The sequence below is a fragment of the Rutidosis leptorrhynchoides genome, chromosome 3, assembly GCF_046630445.1.
Source record: "Rutidosis leptorrhynchoides isolate AG116_Rl617_1_P2 chromosome 3, CSIRO_AGI_Rlap_v1, whole genome shotgun sequence".
NCBI lineage: Eukaryota > Viridiplantae > Streptophyta > Magnoliopsida > Asterales > Asteraceae > Rutidosis > Rutidosis leptorrhynchoides.
The window spans coordinates 669,680,140-669,694,515 of NC_092335.1; the positions used below are offsets into that span (position 1 = coordinate 669,680,140).

Genomic DNA, 14,376 nt, shown 5'->3' on the forward strand with positions numbered 1-14,376 from the left:
GCCGCAAATGTCGTTCACCTCTTTGTTGGGCCGAAGTAGGCGACACACAAATCACCGGACCCGAACTCATTCATGAAACAACGAGAAGATCGTTCAAATCCGAGATAGGCTTAGGAGGCCAGCAGTCGTCAAAAGAGCTATACCGACATTAGACGTAACGACCTCGAATTCCAAATCGGTGACCGCGTAATGTTAAAAGTCGCACCTTGAAAAGGTGTAATCCGTTTTGGGAAACGAGGGAAGTTAAATCCGCGGTATATTGGTCCTTTCAAAATCTTGGAGCGTGTTAGAACCGTTGCTTATCGTTTAGATCTTCCGCCTCAACTGAGCTCCGTTCATCCTACTTTCCATGTATCAAATTTGAAGAAGTGTCTCGCCGAACCCGAACTCGTCATCCCTCTCGAGGAGCTTACTATTGACGACAAACTTCATTTTGTGGAAGAACCGGTTGAAATTGTGGATCACTCCGTCAAAACGCTAAAACAGAGCCGAATTCCGATTGTCAAAGTCCGTTGGAACGCCAAAAGAGGACCCGAGTTTACTTGGGAAAGACAAGATCAAATGCAAAGGAAATACCCTCATTTATTCGTAGATTTGGAAACGCAAGATCCCGAGGAAGAAACAACGACCACTACGCCTACTTAAATTTCGGGACGAAATTTCTTTAAGGAGTAGGTAATGTAACATCCCGTCTTTTTTCGTTTACTTTCCGTCTATCTATTTTAAAGTCCGTTATATAATTATAACATCTTTCGTTAATACACGTTTTAAATATTTCGTTTAGGTAATTCACGCAACCGTTTTCAAAGTCGAGGGACTAATGTTGTCATTTGGACAAAAAGGGTGACTAGGTCAAAGGGTCAACACCATCTCCTCCATTCATTTCATCCTTCACTTTTCCAATACTTCCATCTCTTTCTCTCAACACCCAAATCAAAGAATCATCATCCATTTCGATCTAGAAAGTGTTCATCAAAACAAATTACATATTCGGAATCCGTGCATCTTTCTCTTCGAATCCATACCAACTTCATCTCATTTGGGTAACTTTCTAAAAACACTAGATTCTTTGTTCTTGATGTTTTTAACTTATAAAAGTGTTAATTAGTGTCTATGGCTCAAGTCTAACATGAATATATGATTTATATGCTTGTTCTTGTCATTTTGATGTAACTAGCTTAAACTTGGAATGAGTGTGTTTGATCTTGAGATTTAGTTGCTTAAATATTATTAGATGTTAAAAGTGCATGTATTAAATGTGTTACTAGCATCACTAGCTTCAATTTGTTATGTAGGTTGACATGGAAAAGCTTCATAAACATAATTGTTAAATTTATGATTTTGAGTTAGGGTTTGGTAGAAGTAAAATGAACTTTTGATGCATTGAATGCTTAGCAATGTTGTTTGTGAGTGTTTAGTTGTATTGTATGCGTAATTACCTACGAAACGGCGTATCACATGTGTGCATTTAATTTCCGAATCATCAAAGTGCAATTATGAACTTGAAAGCATTTATGGTGAACATTTAATGAACTTTCAACTTGGATTTGATTATTGTAAATGATGATTTTGGTTGATGAAATGTGTTTAGTTGTATTCCTCGTTAAATTACCTTTCCAACGATGTATGGCATTCGTTTTAAATGTTTCCGGTTCACGAGTTAGGTAAATTTGAAGTTTGGCTCGAGACTTAACAAATATTGCAAACATCACTTTTTCCAGGAATGCGCGCCGCGCATACCTTCGCGCACCGCGCATTCCCCTAGACCAAAATTTCTTTGTGTTTTACTTTTCACAAAAATTTTTCCGCTTAACCGCAACTCCGATTAACATGAAATTTGGTTAACATGCTCATATATGATTTCTCATCATGGAAAAATTGTCGGATACCCGGCCCGACCCCGTTGACTTTGACTTTGACCAAGTTTAACTTTTAGTCAAACCTAACCAAATACTTATGCAATCGTTCTAACTTACTTTTATACTTGTATCTTGCATGAAACTTGACAACGTGATTCACATGCTATATAATTGAGTCGTAACGACCCATAGGACTAATTGAACATCTTTGACCAACCGTGTTTACCGTTATTGATATGACCTACTTGTTTAGGTCAAGACTAGCACTCGTTCTTGCACACGTTACTTTGTGAGGTACATTTACCTTCGTGCACTCAAGGTGAGATCATAGTCCCACTTTTACTCTTTTAAACTTACATTTGGAATGAGAAAATATAAACGTTTCGTTTTACAAAGTGAACACAAGTACGGAAACAAACATTCTACGTACGAGTTAGAACAAAAATCCTCAATTCGATTATCATTAGTTACACTTGCCGGGTGTAAGCGAGAACTTATGTTGTATGGCCATATGGGTTTGACAAACCCTCATTCGGACGGTTCGCTACCGTTATTCGGATGAAATATATTTTCGAGAAACAGTGTAGGTTCTAACACTATGTGTATGGGGTTCGTGGAAAGTTAAGCCTTGATAATTGGGTGCTCGTGATAACAATTTTTAGAATGGTTTACTATTATTTCAACGTTATAAATCTTGTGGTTCATTTGTACTTACTCACTTACTTACTTAAACCTATGATTTCACCAACGTTTTCGTTGACATATTTCTATGTTTTTCTCAGGTCCTTGAACAATAGGTGTTACATGCTTCCGCTCACTATTTTTGATACTTGCTTGGATGTCGAGTATACATGCATACATGGAGCATCTTTTGACTTACTTTTAAATCGTGTCGCATAGGTTTCATTTGTATGTTAAACATTGTAATGTAACTAGTCGTTGAACTACTTTTGTAAACTTGAAACATCTTTACATTTGAAATGGATGCGACATATTTTGATCAAACGTCATTTTAAAGACTTATGACCACGTAACGGGACCTAAGTAGACGGCGCCGTCAATGACGATTTTGTCGGGTCGCTACATCAAATGCTCCGTGACATCAGAATATTGGGCTCTCTAAGCTTTACCAATGCTTTTCGTCTTCATCATCAGATTCTCCCAACTTATGTATATGGTATATTATCATCTAGGTTGATTATATCACCGAAACTTGACTTGAGTGATATGGGGTGAGATTCAACTTGGAGTACTGCCAATTCATGTTCGATTCTCACTCCAAGTAGAAAGTTTCCAACATTTGATATCAATGTCAATATTAAGGCGATCAAACTTCGATGATAATCGGAATTCAACCGAAGGTGATAAAACCGACATTTGAGTTTTAAATTTGACAGACGTGGCACAGTTACCATTGTGACTATAACAAACTCTCTAAATATTAGGGATGGCGTGGCACACAAACGCTACCCTCGTGTGCCACTGCCTAGATATTTTGAGAGATGTGAGCCGGCTATTGGGTAGCGCACATGATTTGTCCAGTCTAAAGCGCTCACGTGTAAACAGAATGAGTTATTTTTTTAAGTGTTTATTCCCGACAACTGCCTCTTCACGGCAATTGTTGCCCGTCCATTCTACGATGGTGTCGGTCAATTTATTTCTTTGTGATCCTTCTTTAATCGATCTTTGTATCTTATTTTTGTTCGTCACAATTATTACCAGCACCGACACTATTTATGACTCTTAAATCTTAATGGTCTCGGTTGTTGTGTGAACACATACTTTGCATAAATAGAATTTTTCAGTGTAGAGCGTATCATTATATTATATTATATGTCATAATAATAATAACTCTTATATCATACTCGATGAGAAATTTTTTTTAACTCTTTAAGAAATACTCCGTATTTATTGAGTTGTAAACTGAAAACTAGCTACTACCAAAATATCACTCCGGGGTATATATAAACTATCCATCCATACACAAATATTTGTTACGTTATATGGGGTAATAAAATAAAATATCTGACGACACATTACTAGCAATATTTCCGCGCCTAATTTATTTTCCTCCAAATCCTTACCATTTTCCCCCAAATTTCAAACCCTATCATTTGCATGCATTCGACATCTTAATGTGAATCGAGTCAATTTCATTCCAATGTATCTGTGATCAACATCACTCAATCTGCTGTGATTAAACGCAAAGGTAAATTCTCAACATTTCTTTTTAATTATCAGTTAATCAGGAACGTGTGACGTTGTCTATAATCATGAATGTGATGTGATTTCTAATGTAATTCTTCATTTTTTTACAAATAAATTACACATAAACCTTCTAGTTTATATTTGAGGGATTATGTTTTAGCTCGTAATGATATAATTGGATGACACAATTGAAGTTGATATTTGATCGTACTAATTTCAAGAGTGTACCTATTTATGTTGTATTATTTACCTTTTCATGTATACCTATTGGCATTTCACGAGTGTTTTTATGTGCTATTCAATGTACTTGTTAAACTATTCCACTGTGGTAGTTGAATTGTAGATTATAATTCACCTAGTTGATCTCACTTAACTGAATTTTCAAGGGTGGGACCCATTTTACATATAGAATAACTCTAAAAAAAGTAGCAATAACAACAACAATTACTAATATCACCAAAGGGTGGTGTGCCAATAAAGAACGGTGCTGCCCGATTTTAGATAGTTTTAGTTTTTGATTGCTTTATAGTTTCGAGCCTTATCGTTTGCCTGTTGTATCTTTTGGTTGAGCTCATTTTCTTTTGGAAAACGTTCTCGTATCTATATGAGTATGCGTTATTTTTGCGCAAAAAAAAAGGAAAGAACGGTGCTATTACATTTCAGATATAATATATGCGATATTATGCTTACCACACATGTATTGATACTGTAGGCTGTGTTTGATCAAGGAAGAACATGGCTACACTTTCAGATATTGCTGTATCTGCTGCTATTAATAGTCTATCCGCAATAGTATTTCTATTGGCATTTGCGATATTACGGCTTCAACCAATTAATGATAGAGTTTACTTCCCAAAATGGTATCTCAAAGGCATTAGAGACAGTCCAACTAGTTCTGGAACTTTTGTTAAGAAATTTGTCAATTTAGATGTTAAAATGTACTTAAAATTCTTGAATTGGATGCCTGCTGCACTACGAATGCCAGAACCGGAGCTTATTGAACATGCAGGGCTCGATTCTGCTGTGTATATTCGAATCTACCTTCTCGGGTGAGTACTTCTTCGATTCAAATTTGGGGGTGTTTTTGAATTTTCATTATAAAGTTCTTTTTACGTAGTGGCTATAAACTTCTAAAATATGATGCAGGTTGAAAATATTTTGTCCGATTACTCTACTCTCGTTTGGTGTATTGGTTCCTGTAAATTACACAGGGGAGAATTTTGAGGAACTGAAAGCGAATATGAAAGATTTAACGTACAGTGATATCGACAAGCTGTCAATATCCAATGTAGCTCCTGGATCAAATAGGTGATAGATGAGTTTTCCTTTACATGCACTTATCAATGATTTTGATCTAACTTCAGTTTAATTATAAGTATTATATTAAGTGTTGCCATCATCATTATTTTATCAGGTTATATGCTCATATGGTAATGTGTTACGTCTTCACACTTTGGACATTCTACGCTCTTTATAACGAATACAGGATTGTAACTAAGATGAGGATGCATTTTCTTGCTGGTGAGAGACGTCGTCCTGATCAATTTACAGTGAGTGTCTAGTTGACAGAGATATATAATCTCTTAAAGAGTCATAAAGCCTTGATCGTTTTCACTTTATTTTTTATTTTTTTTGCAGGTTCTTGTGAGAAATGTTCCTCCGGATGTTGATGAGTCCGTTAGTGAACATGTTGAACATTTCTTCTGTGTTAACCACCCGGATCATTATCTTTCACATCAGGTGTGTTTTTCTCTATGCAATTAACTTAGGTTGTGTTTGATAAAATTGAATTATTTAGCGCTGAATGTTTCATAATCTGAATGATTCCAAGTCTCTGAATAAACTTGATTCTGAATAAAAATAAGTTTTTTGATAATCATATTATATTAATGGTCTGAATTAGGTACAATTACCTTATTAACGTGTTACATGAATAAAAAAAATCATTATACTTGTTTGTTATGTGTTCTAGAAATGATTTGAAGAGGATATTACAGAAATTTAGGTGTTTAATGGTTAAGAGAGTGTTACAACTCTGAACTATTTAGCATCATATGTCATTCAGTGGTCAGGAATAAACGCGTTGAATGTTGAATTGTTCAACATTCAGCGCTGAACCATTCAATTAAGAGGTTAATAAACACACCCTTAGTCAAGCTTTTGTAGGGTGTTTGAATACAAAAGTAAAGGAACTTAAACTGTCAATATCGAAACCATAAAGTATGGGGACTATCTGTAACATTATATGTTAAGACTCTGTTGAAGTCTGTTAGCAACTGTTAATCAAGTTTAGTTAGTTTGAACACTTTCATGTACAGATGATGTAATTCAATTAAGTAAAATGAAATCATTGTTTTACTCTCAAATTCTGTGTGTATATTTGCCATTGATAAGCTTTTAATCGAATGTGTATAAAAAATTGATTGTCATGTATTAGACAATCCATAACTATGTATTTGACCCTTAATAATGATAATGAGAAGCAAAGTATGCTTATTTAAACAATATATGAAAATCAGTTCTGAAAATTTGAGTTGCAGGTTGTGTATAATGCAAATGCTCTTGCAAATATGGTGGCAACGAAGAAGAGTTTACAAAACTGGCTTACGTACTACACTAACAAGTTCGAGAGACATCCGGATAGAAGGCCAACTACAAGGGTATTTCGCTAAACGTCCATTAGATGATATCTTGGTTTCTATAAATTTATTCGTTTTAAAATAATTGTATGTATATATAGACAGGTTTTTGGGGTCTTTGGGGCCAAAATGTTGATGCGATTGACTATTATACAGAACAAATTGAGACTCTAACAAAAGAAGTAAGTATGCATACTCAAGAATGATTGACATCATATATACCAATTATAGAGGTGGATTCGGGTTATTTTTTAGCTTATAGAGATTAATTTCAAACGGGCGAAACTCTTTTAAACCATTTTGTTTAACGAAATAATAGATTGTTGACGAAGTAATGTAACTTGGAATCTTATTTGACAATGTAGCCAAAAAATGTACCCATGGTTACGGGACGGGTAAATTTTGTACACGTTGACGGGTCGCAGACTGGTCGTGAATATATAAAACCCATGACAGGTAAAATCCGTCTCGTGAATCCGTGATTCCCGTTTGAGAAACCCGTGGGTATACCCATTAACCCGCATAAATTTTAACAATTGTACATTAATATACTTACATCTTCATTATAAATCCATAATTATATCCGGGTTACCCGAGGGTTGTGGATATCAGTATGCACGACTAGTTAATATGTATATTTTTTAAACCCGCGGGTCGCAGCAACGGCTGAAAAAATTAACCTGTTGACGGGTAGACGGGGTTTGACGAGTAAAAAAAATATCGACGGGCGGGTCGGGGGTATAATGGATCTGTGCATGTCGCCTACGTGAGCCATTCCTACTAAAGTGTCTGATCTGACCCGTCATTTTGCCACCTCTAACACAAATGTGTATATGGTACAACTACTAATTCTAATTGTGTTCTTCATATGATTGGGTATAACAGGAAGAATCTGAAAGAGAAAGAGTGTTAAATGACCCAAGTGCCATTGTCCCGGCAGCATTTGTTTCGTTCAAATCACGATGGGGTGCAGCTGTTTGTGCTCAAACACAACAAGCAAACAATCCGACCGTTTGGATTACAAATTGGGCACCTGAACCACGTGATGTTTATTGGGAAAATCTTGCCATACCGTTCGTTGAACTTAACGTGCGGAGATTGCTCATGGCTGTTGCTTTATTTGGTCTTATTTTCTGTTTTATGGTCCCTATTGCCTTTGTGCAAACTCTGGCTAATATTGAAGGAATCGAGAAGGTTTTTCCCTTTTTAAAGCCTCTAATCGACATGTGAGTAAATGTATTTCTCTAAGTCTATTATTTCAAGAAGTGGAAATGGGAAGGTAGGGGTTATTTGGGTAACGGGTTTGTTGACCCGCAAAGACTAACATTATTTCTCTCAATCTCTTAAATTTCAAACGTATGCAATGGATAACAAATATGTGGTTGCTACACTAAAGATTGGTGCAACAAACACCAAAAAAACTAATATAAATAATAATAATAATCTGTGATCCCTTTACTTTCTGAAATTAAAACAAAATACCTCTCGGCCTTTTCACTTATGTTTTGTTACACAAGGATAGGTGCTGTTTGTCGGACTTAACATTTTCAAACTATCATTATCTGTGTTTTAACAATGATTTCGATAACTAGAGTACTAAAATATGGTACTAAACTATTTTTTTTTAATGAAGAAACCATAAAGGTTGTAAGCATTTAAATACAATTTGGTTTCACTTTTGACCCGTTCAACCAATTTGGCCCATTCCATCTTTAATTTTCATTACAACCATTTTTTTATATTAATATGTATAAGAATCATTTTCTTGTTTTGTTTTTGAATCTTGGATTACAATGTACAGGGGATCTGTCAAGTCACTGATCCAAGGTTATCTCCCCGGGATTATATTAAAGATATTCCTCATTCTTCTTCCAACAGTTATAATGACCATGTCGAAAATAGAAGGCTTTACTGCGTTGTCAGCTTTAGAGACACGTTCAGCGGGGAAATATCACTTATTTTTACTTGTGAATGTGTTCCTTGGTAGCATCATAACAGGAACCGCTCTTCAACAGCTTAAAGGATTCTTGAATCAGTCCCCCACTGAGTAAGATATTATATTTTTCCCATTAAAAAGTTATTAACTTTTTCATTGTTCAATTATACAATTTCGACTTATTTACTTATTAATATGACGAATTTTGGTCACGTTAAACCACAAAACGTCTGAAAGGGGCCAAATATATAATTATAGGAGAACTTGAAGGTGTGTTAAAAGTGACAAAGGTCACCCAAAGTCTAATGTTAATACATACCACCTCCTGAGTTGTTCATTAGAAGGTTTCCTTTTTTACACGTTTAGTCCCCCGTTTTAATATTTACACAATTAGTCCCTCCTTCTAGCCTAACAGCGCAAAGTTCATGTTTCAACCCATTTTAAAATATGAACCGTTTCAATACGAACTGTAACCCAATATGCATGACCCGCCCATTTTACCATCTCTATTTATCCTCATTATTGTTATTATGTAATGTTACTAAAAAATACAGGATTCCAAAAACTGTTGGTGTATCTATCCCAATGAAAGCGACGTTCTTTATAACATATGTCATGGTAGATGGTTGGTCGGGCATTGCGGCAGAGATCTTCAGAATGGTCCCGCTGATCATGTATCACTTGAAAAACACGTTTTTAGTGAAGACGGAAAAGGACAGAGAGCAAGCAATGGATGCTGGTTCCTTGACTTGGGCAGTATCAGAGCCTCGTATACAGTTGTACTTCCTGCTTGGATTAGTGTACTCAGCTGTCACCCCTGTACTACTCCCATTCATCGTTGTGTTTTTTGGCTTCGCCTATCTGGTTTTTCGCCATCAGGTAAGCATCCTACTATTTCTTTTAAAATAGTTAAACGGGTGATTATTGTCGCTTCGAAATGTGTCGAGCTAGGCTAAAATCGGGTTGCAAAAGAGCCAAGCTGAGTTTGAATAGCTCCGGAATTTTAACAAGTAACCAATTTTGTTCATGAACTTTGATTGATCTCTATTTAAGATATCTATCAGTTCTACTTGAACGAAATAGAATACTTGATATACTAAATATATACGAAATTGAATACCTTTTAATATATAATTTGCAAAACAAAAAAATATTCAAGTTGGGTTCTTATAAGATTAAATTTCACTTGTTTACCTTTTAAGCTAGACTCCTTTGCATCCCTAACCCAAAATATTTTAGTTTAAGCATTTTTGAATGTCATAGCTTGTTTTTCAATTATTATTAAAAAACTTGTGTTATTTCAAAAATCATGTAATGTTTACAATAAATAAATGTGTTATGGGTTATAACCTGGATTGACCATTTATAAGTATATGGGCTAATATTGCAACCTCTAATTTTATCTTTTAGATATTGGTATATGCCTATGGACCAGAAGATCTATAGTTCGTCAACTTATAGTTTTTGGTATTATTCTTTTTAGATTATCAATGTGTACGATCAAAAGTACGAGAGTGGCGCAACATTTTGGCCAGATGTTCATCGCCGAATAATCATTGGATTGATTATTTCACAGTTTCTGTTCTTAGGATTGTTGAACACAAAGAATGCAGCTAATGCTACATATTTCATGATTCCTCTTCCAATTTTGACCTTCTGGTTCTTTAGATTTTGCAAAGGCAGATTTGAATCTCAGTTCAGACGGTTCCCATTAGAGGTTATACATACGAACACCCACATCCATTTGAAAAGACAATACCCTTGCAACTTCATTTCTCAAGTTAAAACCATGGTGGAAGTTATTGATAGCCACAACTATAAGTTTTCAAAGTTTAAGCTTATAGTTTTGGGCTAATTATAACTTTTACCGTAGTTTTTAGATGTGATTTAAAGTTAAACTTTACCATTTTAACTATTGTATGAGGCGAACATTAAAATTTCGTATTATGTGTATTTACGTTTTAAAAATATATATTTATATGTTTTTTGCTACATAAAAAAATGTTATACACAAAATGGCATGTTATGTTTTAGAACCTAAATGCATACAATAAAAAAAAATAAAAAAATTTAAAACTTCGCTCCATACGATAGTAAAGGTGTTGCAACCCATTGGTTCATTTATGTTTACATGAGTCTATTTTGATTACAGGATGCAATGAAAAAAGATACACTAGAACGTGCGACAGAACCAAATCTTAACTTGAAAGTGTATCTCGAAGATGCATACGTGCATCCGGTTTTCAAGGGGTCAACAGAATTTGAGAAACCAACAGTGATTGATGGAGAAGAAGACAGTCCATTAGTTGCAACAAAAAGGATATTTCAAAGAGATGGTAAACAAGAAATTAATGAAGATGATACTTCTGAGGACAGAATTGGTATTTCAGCAGTTTGAATTGGACCCCGGTTTGTTGTGTTTTCTTGATCTAAAAATGGTTTTGAATTTATTTCAGAGACATACAATGGAGGTTCAAAAGCAGGCCCCTGATGGTGTTTACGAATGAGAACAGGCTATGAGTTTGGTATTTATTGAGTTGAAGAATGAATGTAACTCGGAACTGAGTCAAGAGTGAGTCATAAAAATGGCATTTTTGTGTACAGAAAATTAATTCAAGTTGTTCAGCTGATCAATGGCAGTTAACAGCAATTCATTTCAAGATACTTTTGAAAAGCCCAGTTAGGTTGGAGACTGGTTTAAGGCTGTTTAAAGCCCACTTATCGTAGATCAATTCCTTACAAGGTTTTCTAGATGTAATATTGTAAAATGTGCCAAATTTTATGATGGAGTTGAATTTCTAACTGATTTCGTTATAGCTATTTGTACTAGTAATCAAATTAATAATAGTTCATTTAATAAAAACTTTGTATACAAGAAGCCTACATTTTTATGTGGAGATTTACGCGGAATAGTCTTCCTACTCGGTCTAATCTCCGTCGAGGGGTTTGGAGCTTCAATCCATCATTTGTCCATTATGCAACAAAGGCGTGGAGGTGATGGATCACTTACTTTTTTCTGTGTAATTTGGCTAGAGATCTATGACATCTGACTAGAGTTTGGATCTACTGTAACATGCCCGTGTTCAACTCATGGGCTGAAGTGACGGTTTGGATCGATGGTAGAGTTTTAACTTTGAAAGAGAAGCATTGTACATTGGGGATCATGTTTACTCTATTATGGGTAATTTGGCGTTTGTGGAATAACATAGTTTTTTAATGATTCTTCATCGTAAAAATGTATGCCTTTTGATTTAGTTCAATTATATTCTTTCAATTGGCTTAAAGATAGAGGTCATTTTGTTTCAAATTGGAACTTATAGTTCTAATTCGTTGTAATTATTTTTCTAGTTTTTTACTAGAGTTTTTTTTTATTTATAAAATGTTTTCGTTATAAAAATAAAAGAAGAAGAACTAGACTTGTGTTTTTCATAAGCTAAAATACGTAACGGTACTTGAGTAATCAAATTTATAGAGCTTATTTGAATATGAGTATGGTATAAATACATCTATTAGACTGTTTCTAACCGTGACGGTGACATCAAAGTCAAGTGATGTACTTTTTGGTGATGTGACAAGGTCAAGAGATGAAGTTAAATAAAGGGAAGTGTCAAATTTGAGGGTTAAATTTGTGAATGAGTGATGTGGTAAAATATTATTGGTAATTGGGTATAAAATATATTAATTAATAATATATAAAAATATTCAAAAAAATCTGATTGGCTGAAACTCATTTGACACACCCGTGAAATTTCCGACTGACGCCCCGGGCGTCAAATTTTGACGCCGCGTTAGGGGCGTCAAGGGCGTCAGAGCTGTTGCCAAGTGGGATGACGGGACTTATTTGACGTCGGGTTAATTTCAGTCTTACTATCTTATAGAAGGCTATTTAAATGATGTCTTTAAAAAACATTTTTCAAGCCTAACGCTAGTGAAAAAGAAATATAAATTTCTTATATTTCCTTGATGATGTCACAACTAATTAATTATATTTAATAAATATTAAATCATTTTAAACCGATGTACAATATGAAAAATATTATGTACAACGTTATGGTAAAACACTACCATAATCATATGTACAATATTTGAAGCATTGTGTACAACCTTAGGATAAAATACTATCATGCCCATATGTACAATCTTTAAAACAAATTGTACAATCTTTTACAAAACACTCCATAAACACATGTAAAAACTTTGAAGCATATTGTACTACCTTTATATAATAATTTTTTTTTTGAAAGGCAAGCTTGCATCAGTCCGGACCGAAGTCTAGTCATCATTTGCACACACACACGCGCTTTCGGGCAGGAAACCAGAACCACACTCTGAGGATCCGACCCTTTAACCATCCCGAGGGGCAGGCGGGCCAGATCTTAGTCCCGGAGCGGGTCGGTAAAACCTTCCTTTTGGGCCACCTTCAAGGAATATATTTCAATTCCTAGAGCTGGTGACGAGGCTCGAACCCGAGACCTCTAGCCCTGCGAGTACACAAGTGTAACCGCGGTACCATTGAAGCAATGCTTCGTTGGTTACCTTTATATAATAATTGTACTTTATTTTTTAAAAATTTAAAGAGGAATTTGTTATTACTAATTATTATCATTATTATTAATTAAAATATAAATATTCAATTCTTACACAAACTTTATTATTATTATTATTATTATTATTATTATTATTATTATTATTATTATTATTATTATTATTATTATTATTATTATTATTATTATTATTCAAATATATGTCCTCTTTTAACTGATTATATATGAATGCTAAGTACATGTCTCAATAAAAAGTTGTTACGTAGGTTTTTATGAATTGAAAAATAGTAATTTCGATTAAAAAAAAAAATAGGTGAGGGTGGTGGAGAATGTAGGTAGCTCATTTATTCTGTCTAAGTTAAGTATATCAATATGTTTATAGTTTATCTTTGATTATTTCGGATGCATATGTTCCGAGTAAAATATTTGTGGTACGTTTTCGTTGTAATTATTTGTAATTCATTATTCTGTCCAAGTTAAATAAAAAAATTTATACTTTATAAACCCGTGGTTCCACGAGTCTTTTCACTAGTTTAATATATATGCCGGTTTGTGCTTTACGACCCACGAATCTTTCAAAACACCCAACTGTCGGTCAAGCGTAACTCATCTTGTTCATGCCAACTTTGTTGAACGATCCTTGATTTCGATTTTGACGTTTCACCACCTTTTTGTTCCTCTTTTTTTTTTTTTTTTTTCCTTTTCGATGTAGTCGTATCAACCTCGTCTTCGAATGATTATGGGGTTGATTGACTCGTGAATTGAGATTCAGGTAGTGATTGATTGTTGGCTCGATCCTATCATGACAAAAATGCGTTCATATCTTCGGGTGATTGTTGGCTATATTTATATTCACGACTAATTCTATTAACTGTAATTTGCGTCAAGTTATAAGGTAATAGTTGTTAGGTTCATACAGACAATCACAAGTATACTAGTGTGTATAGTCTACTAGACAGGTTGTGGAGACAAAAAATTGAGTCCCAATGAAAAAATTATTAGATTTTACGTTATTATAAAAAATATGGCAGCCAATGAATAGCTTGCCAAAAATTTTAAATCATTAGAATCGTGTCGTGGAATACTCGCGACCTAGGCAACAAAACTAGAGGTGGTATGGCCAATCTCTAAGGATGTCATCGGTCGGGTTTGAGCCGGGTTTAAGTAATCTCAGACCCGAACCCAATTAG

At 34.6% G+C, this 14,376-nt stretch overlaps 1 protein-coding gene across 1 annotated transcript; it reads left to right on the top strand.

The window, feature by feature from the left end:
• Window positions 1-4,802: 4,802 nt before the first annotated feature.
• LOC139899333 (CSC1-like protein At4g02900) lies at window positions 4,803-11,579 on the top strand. The gene is made up of 12 exons (XM_071882161.1): window positions 4,803-5,116; window positions 5,214-5,375; window positions 5,482-5,617; window positions 5,706-5,807; window positions 6,608-6,727; window positions 6,808-6,888; window positions 7,592-7,932; window positions 8,508-8,753; window positions 9,197-9,521; window positions 10,126-10,359; window positions 10,795-11,023; window positions 11,099-11,579. Exons 1-12 carry the CDS (start codon window positions 4,803-4,805, stop codon window positions 11,131-11,133), a joined length of 2,325 nt encoding a protein of 774 aa, XP_071738262.1. The 3' UTR covers window positions 11,134-11,579.
• Window positions 11,580-14,376: the final 2,797 nt, after the last annotated feature.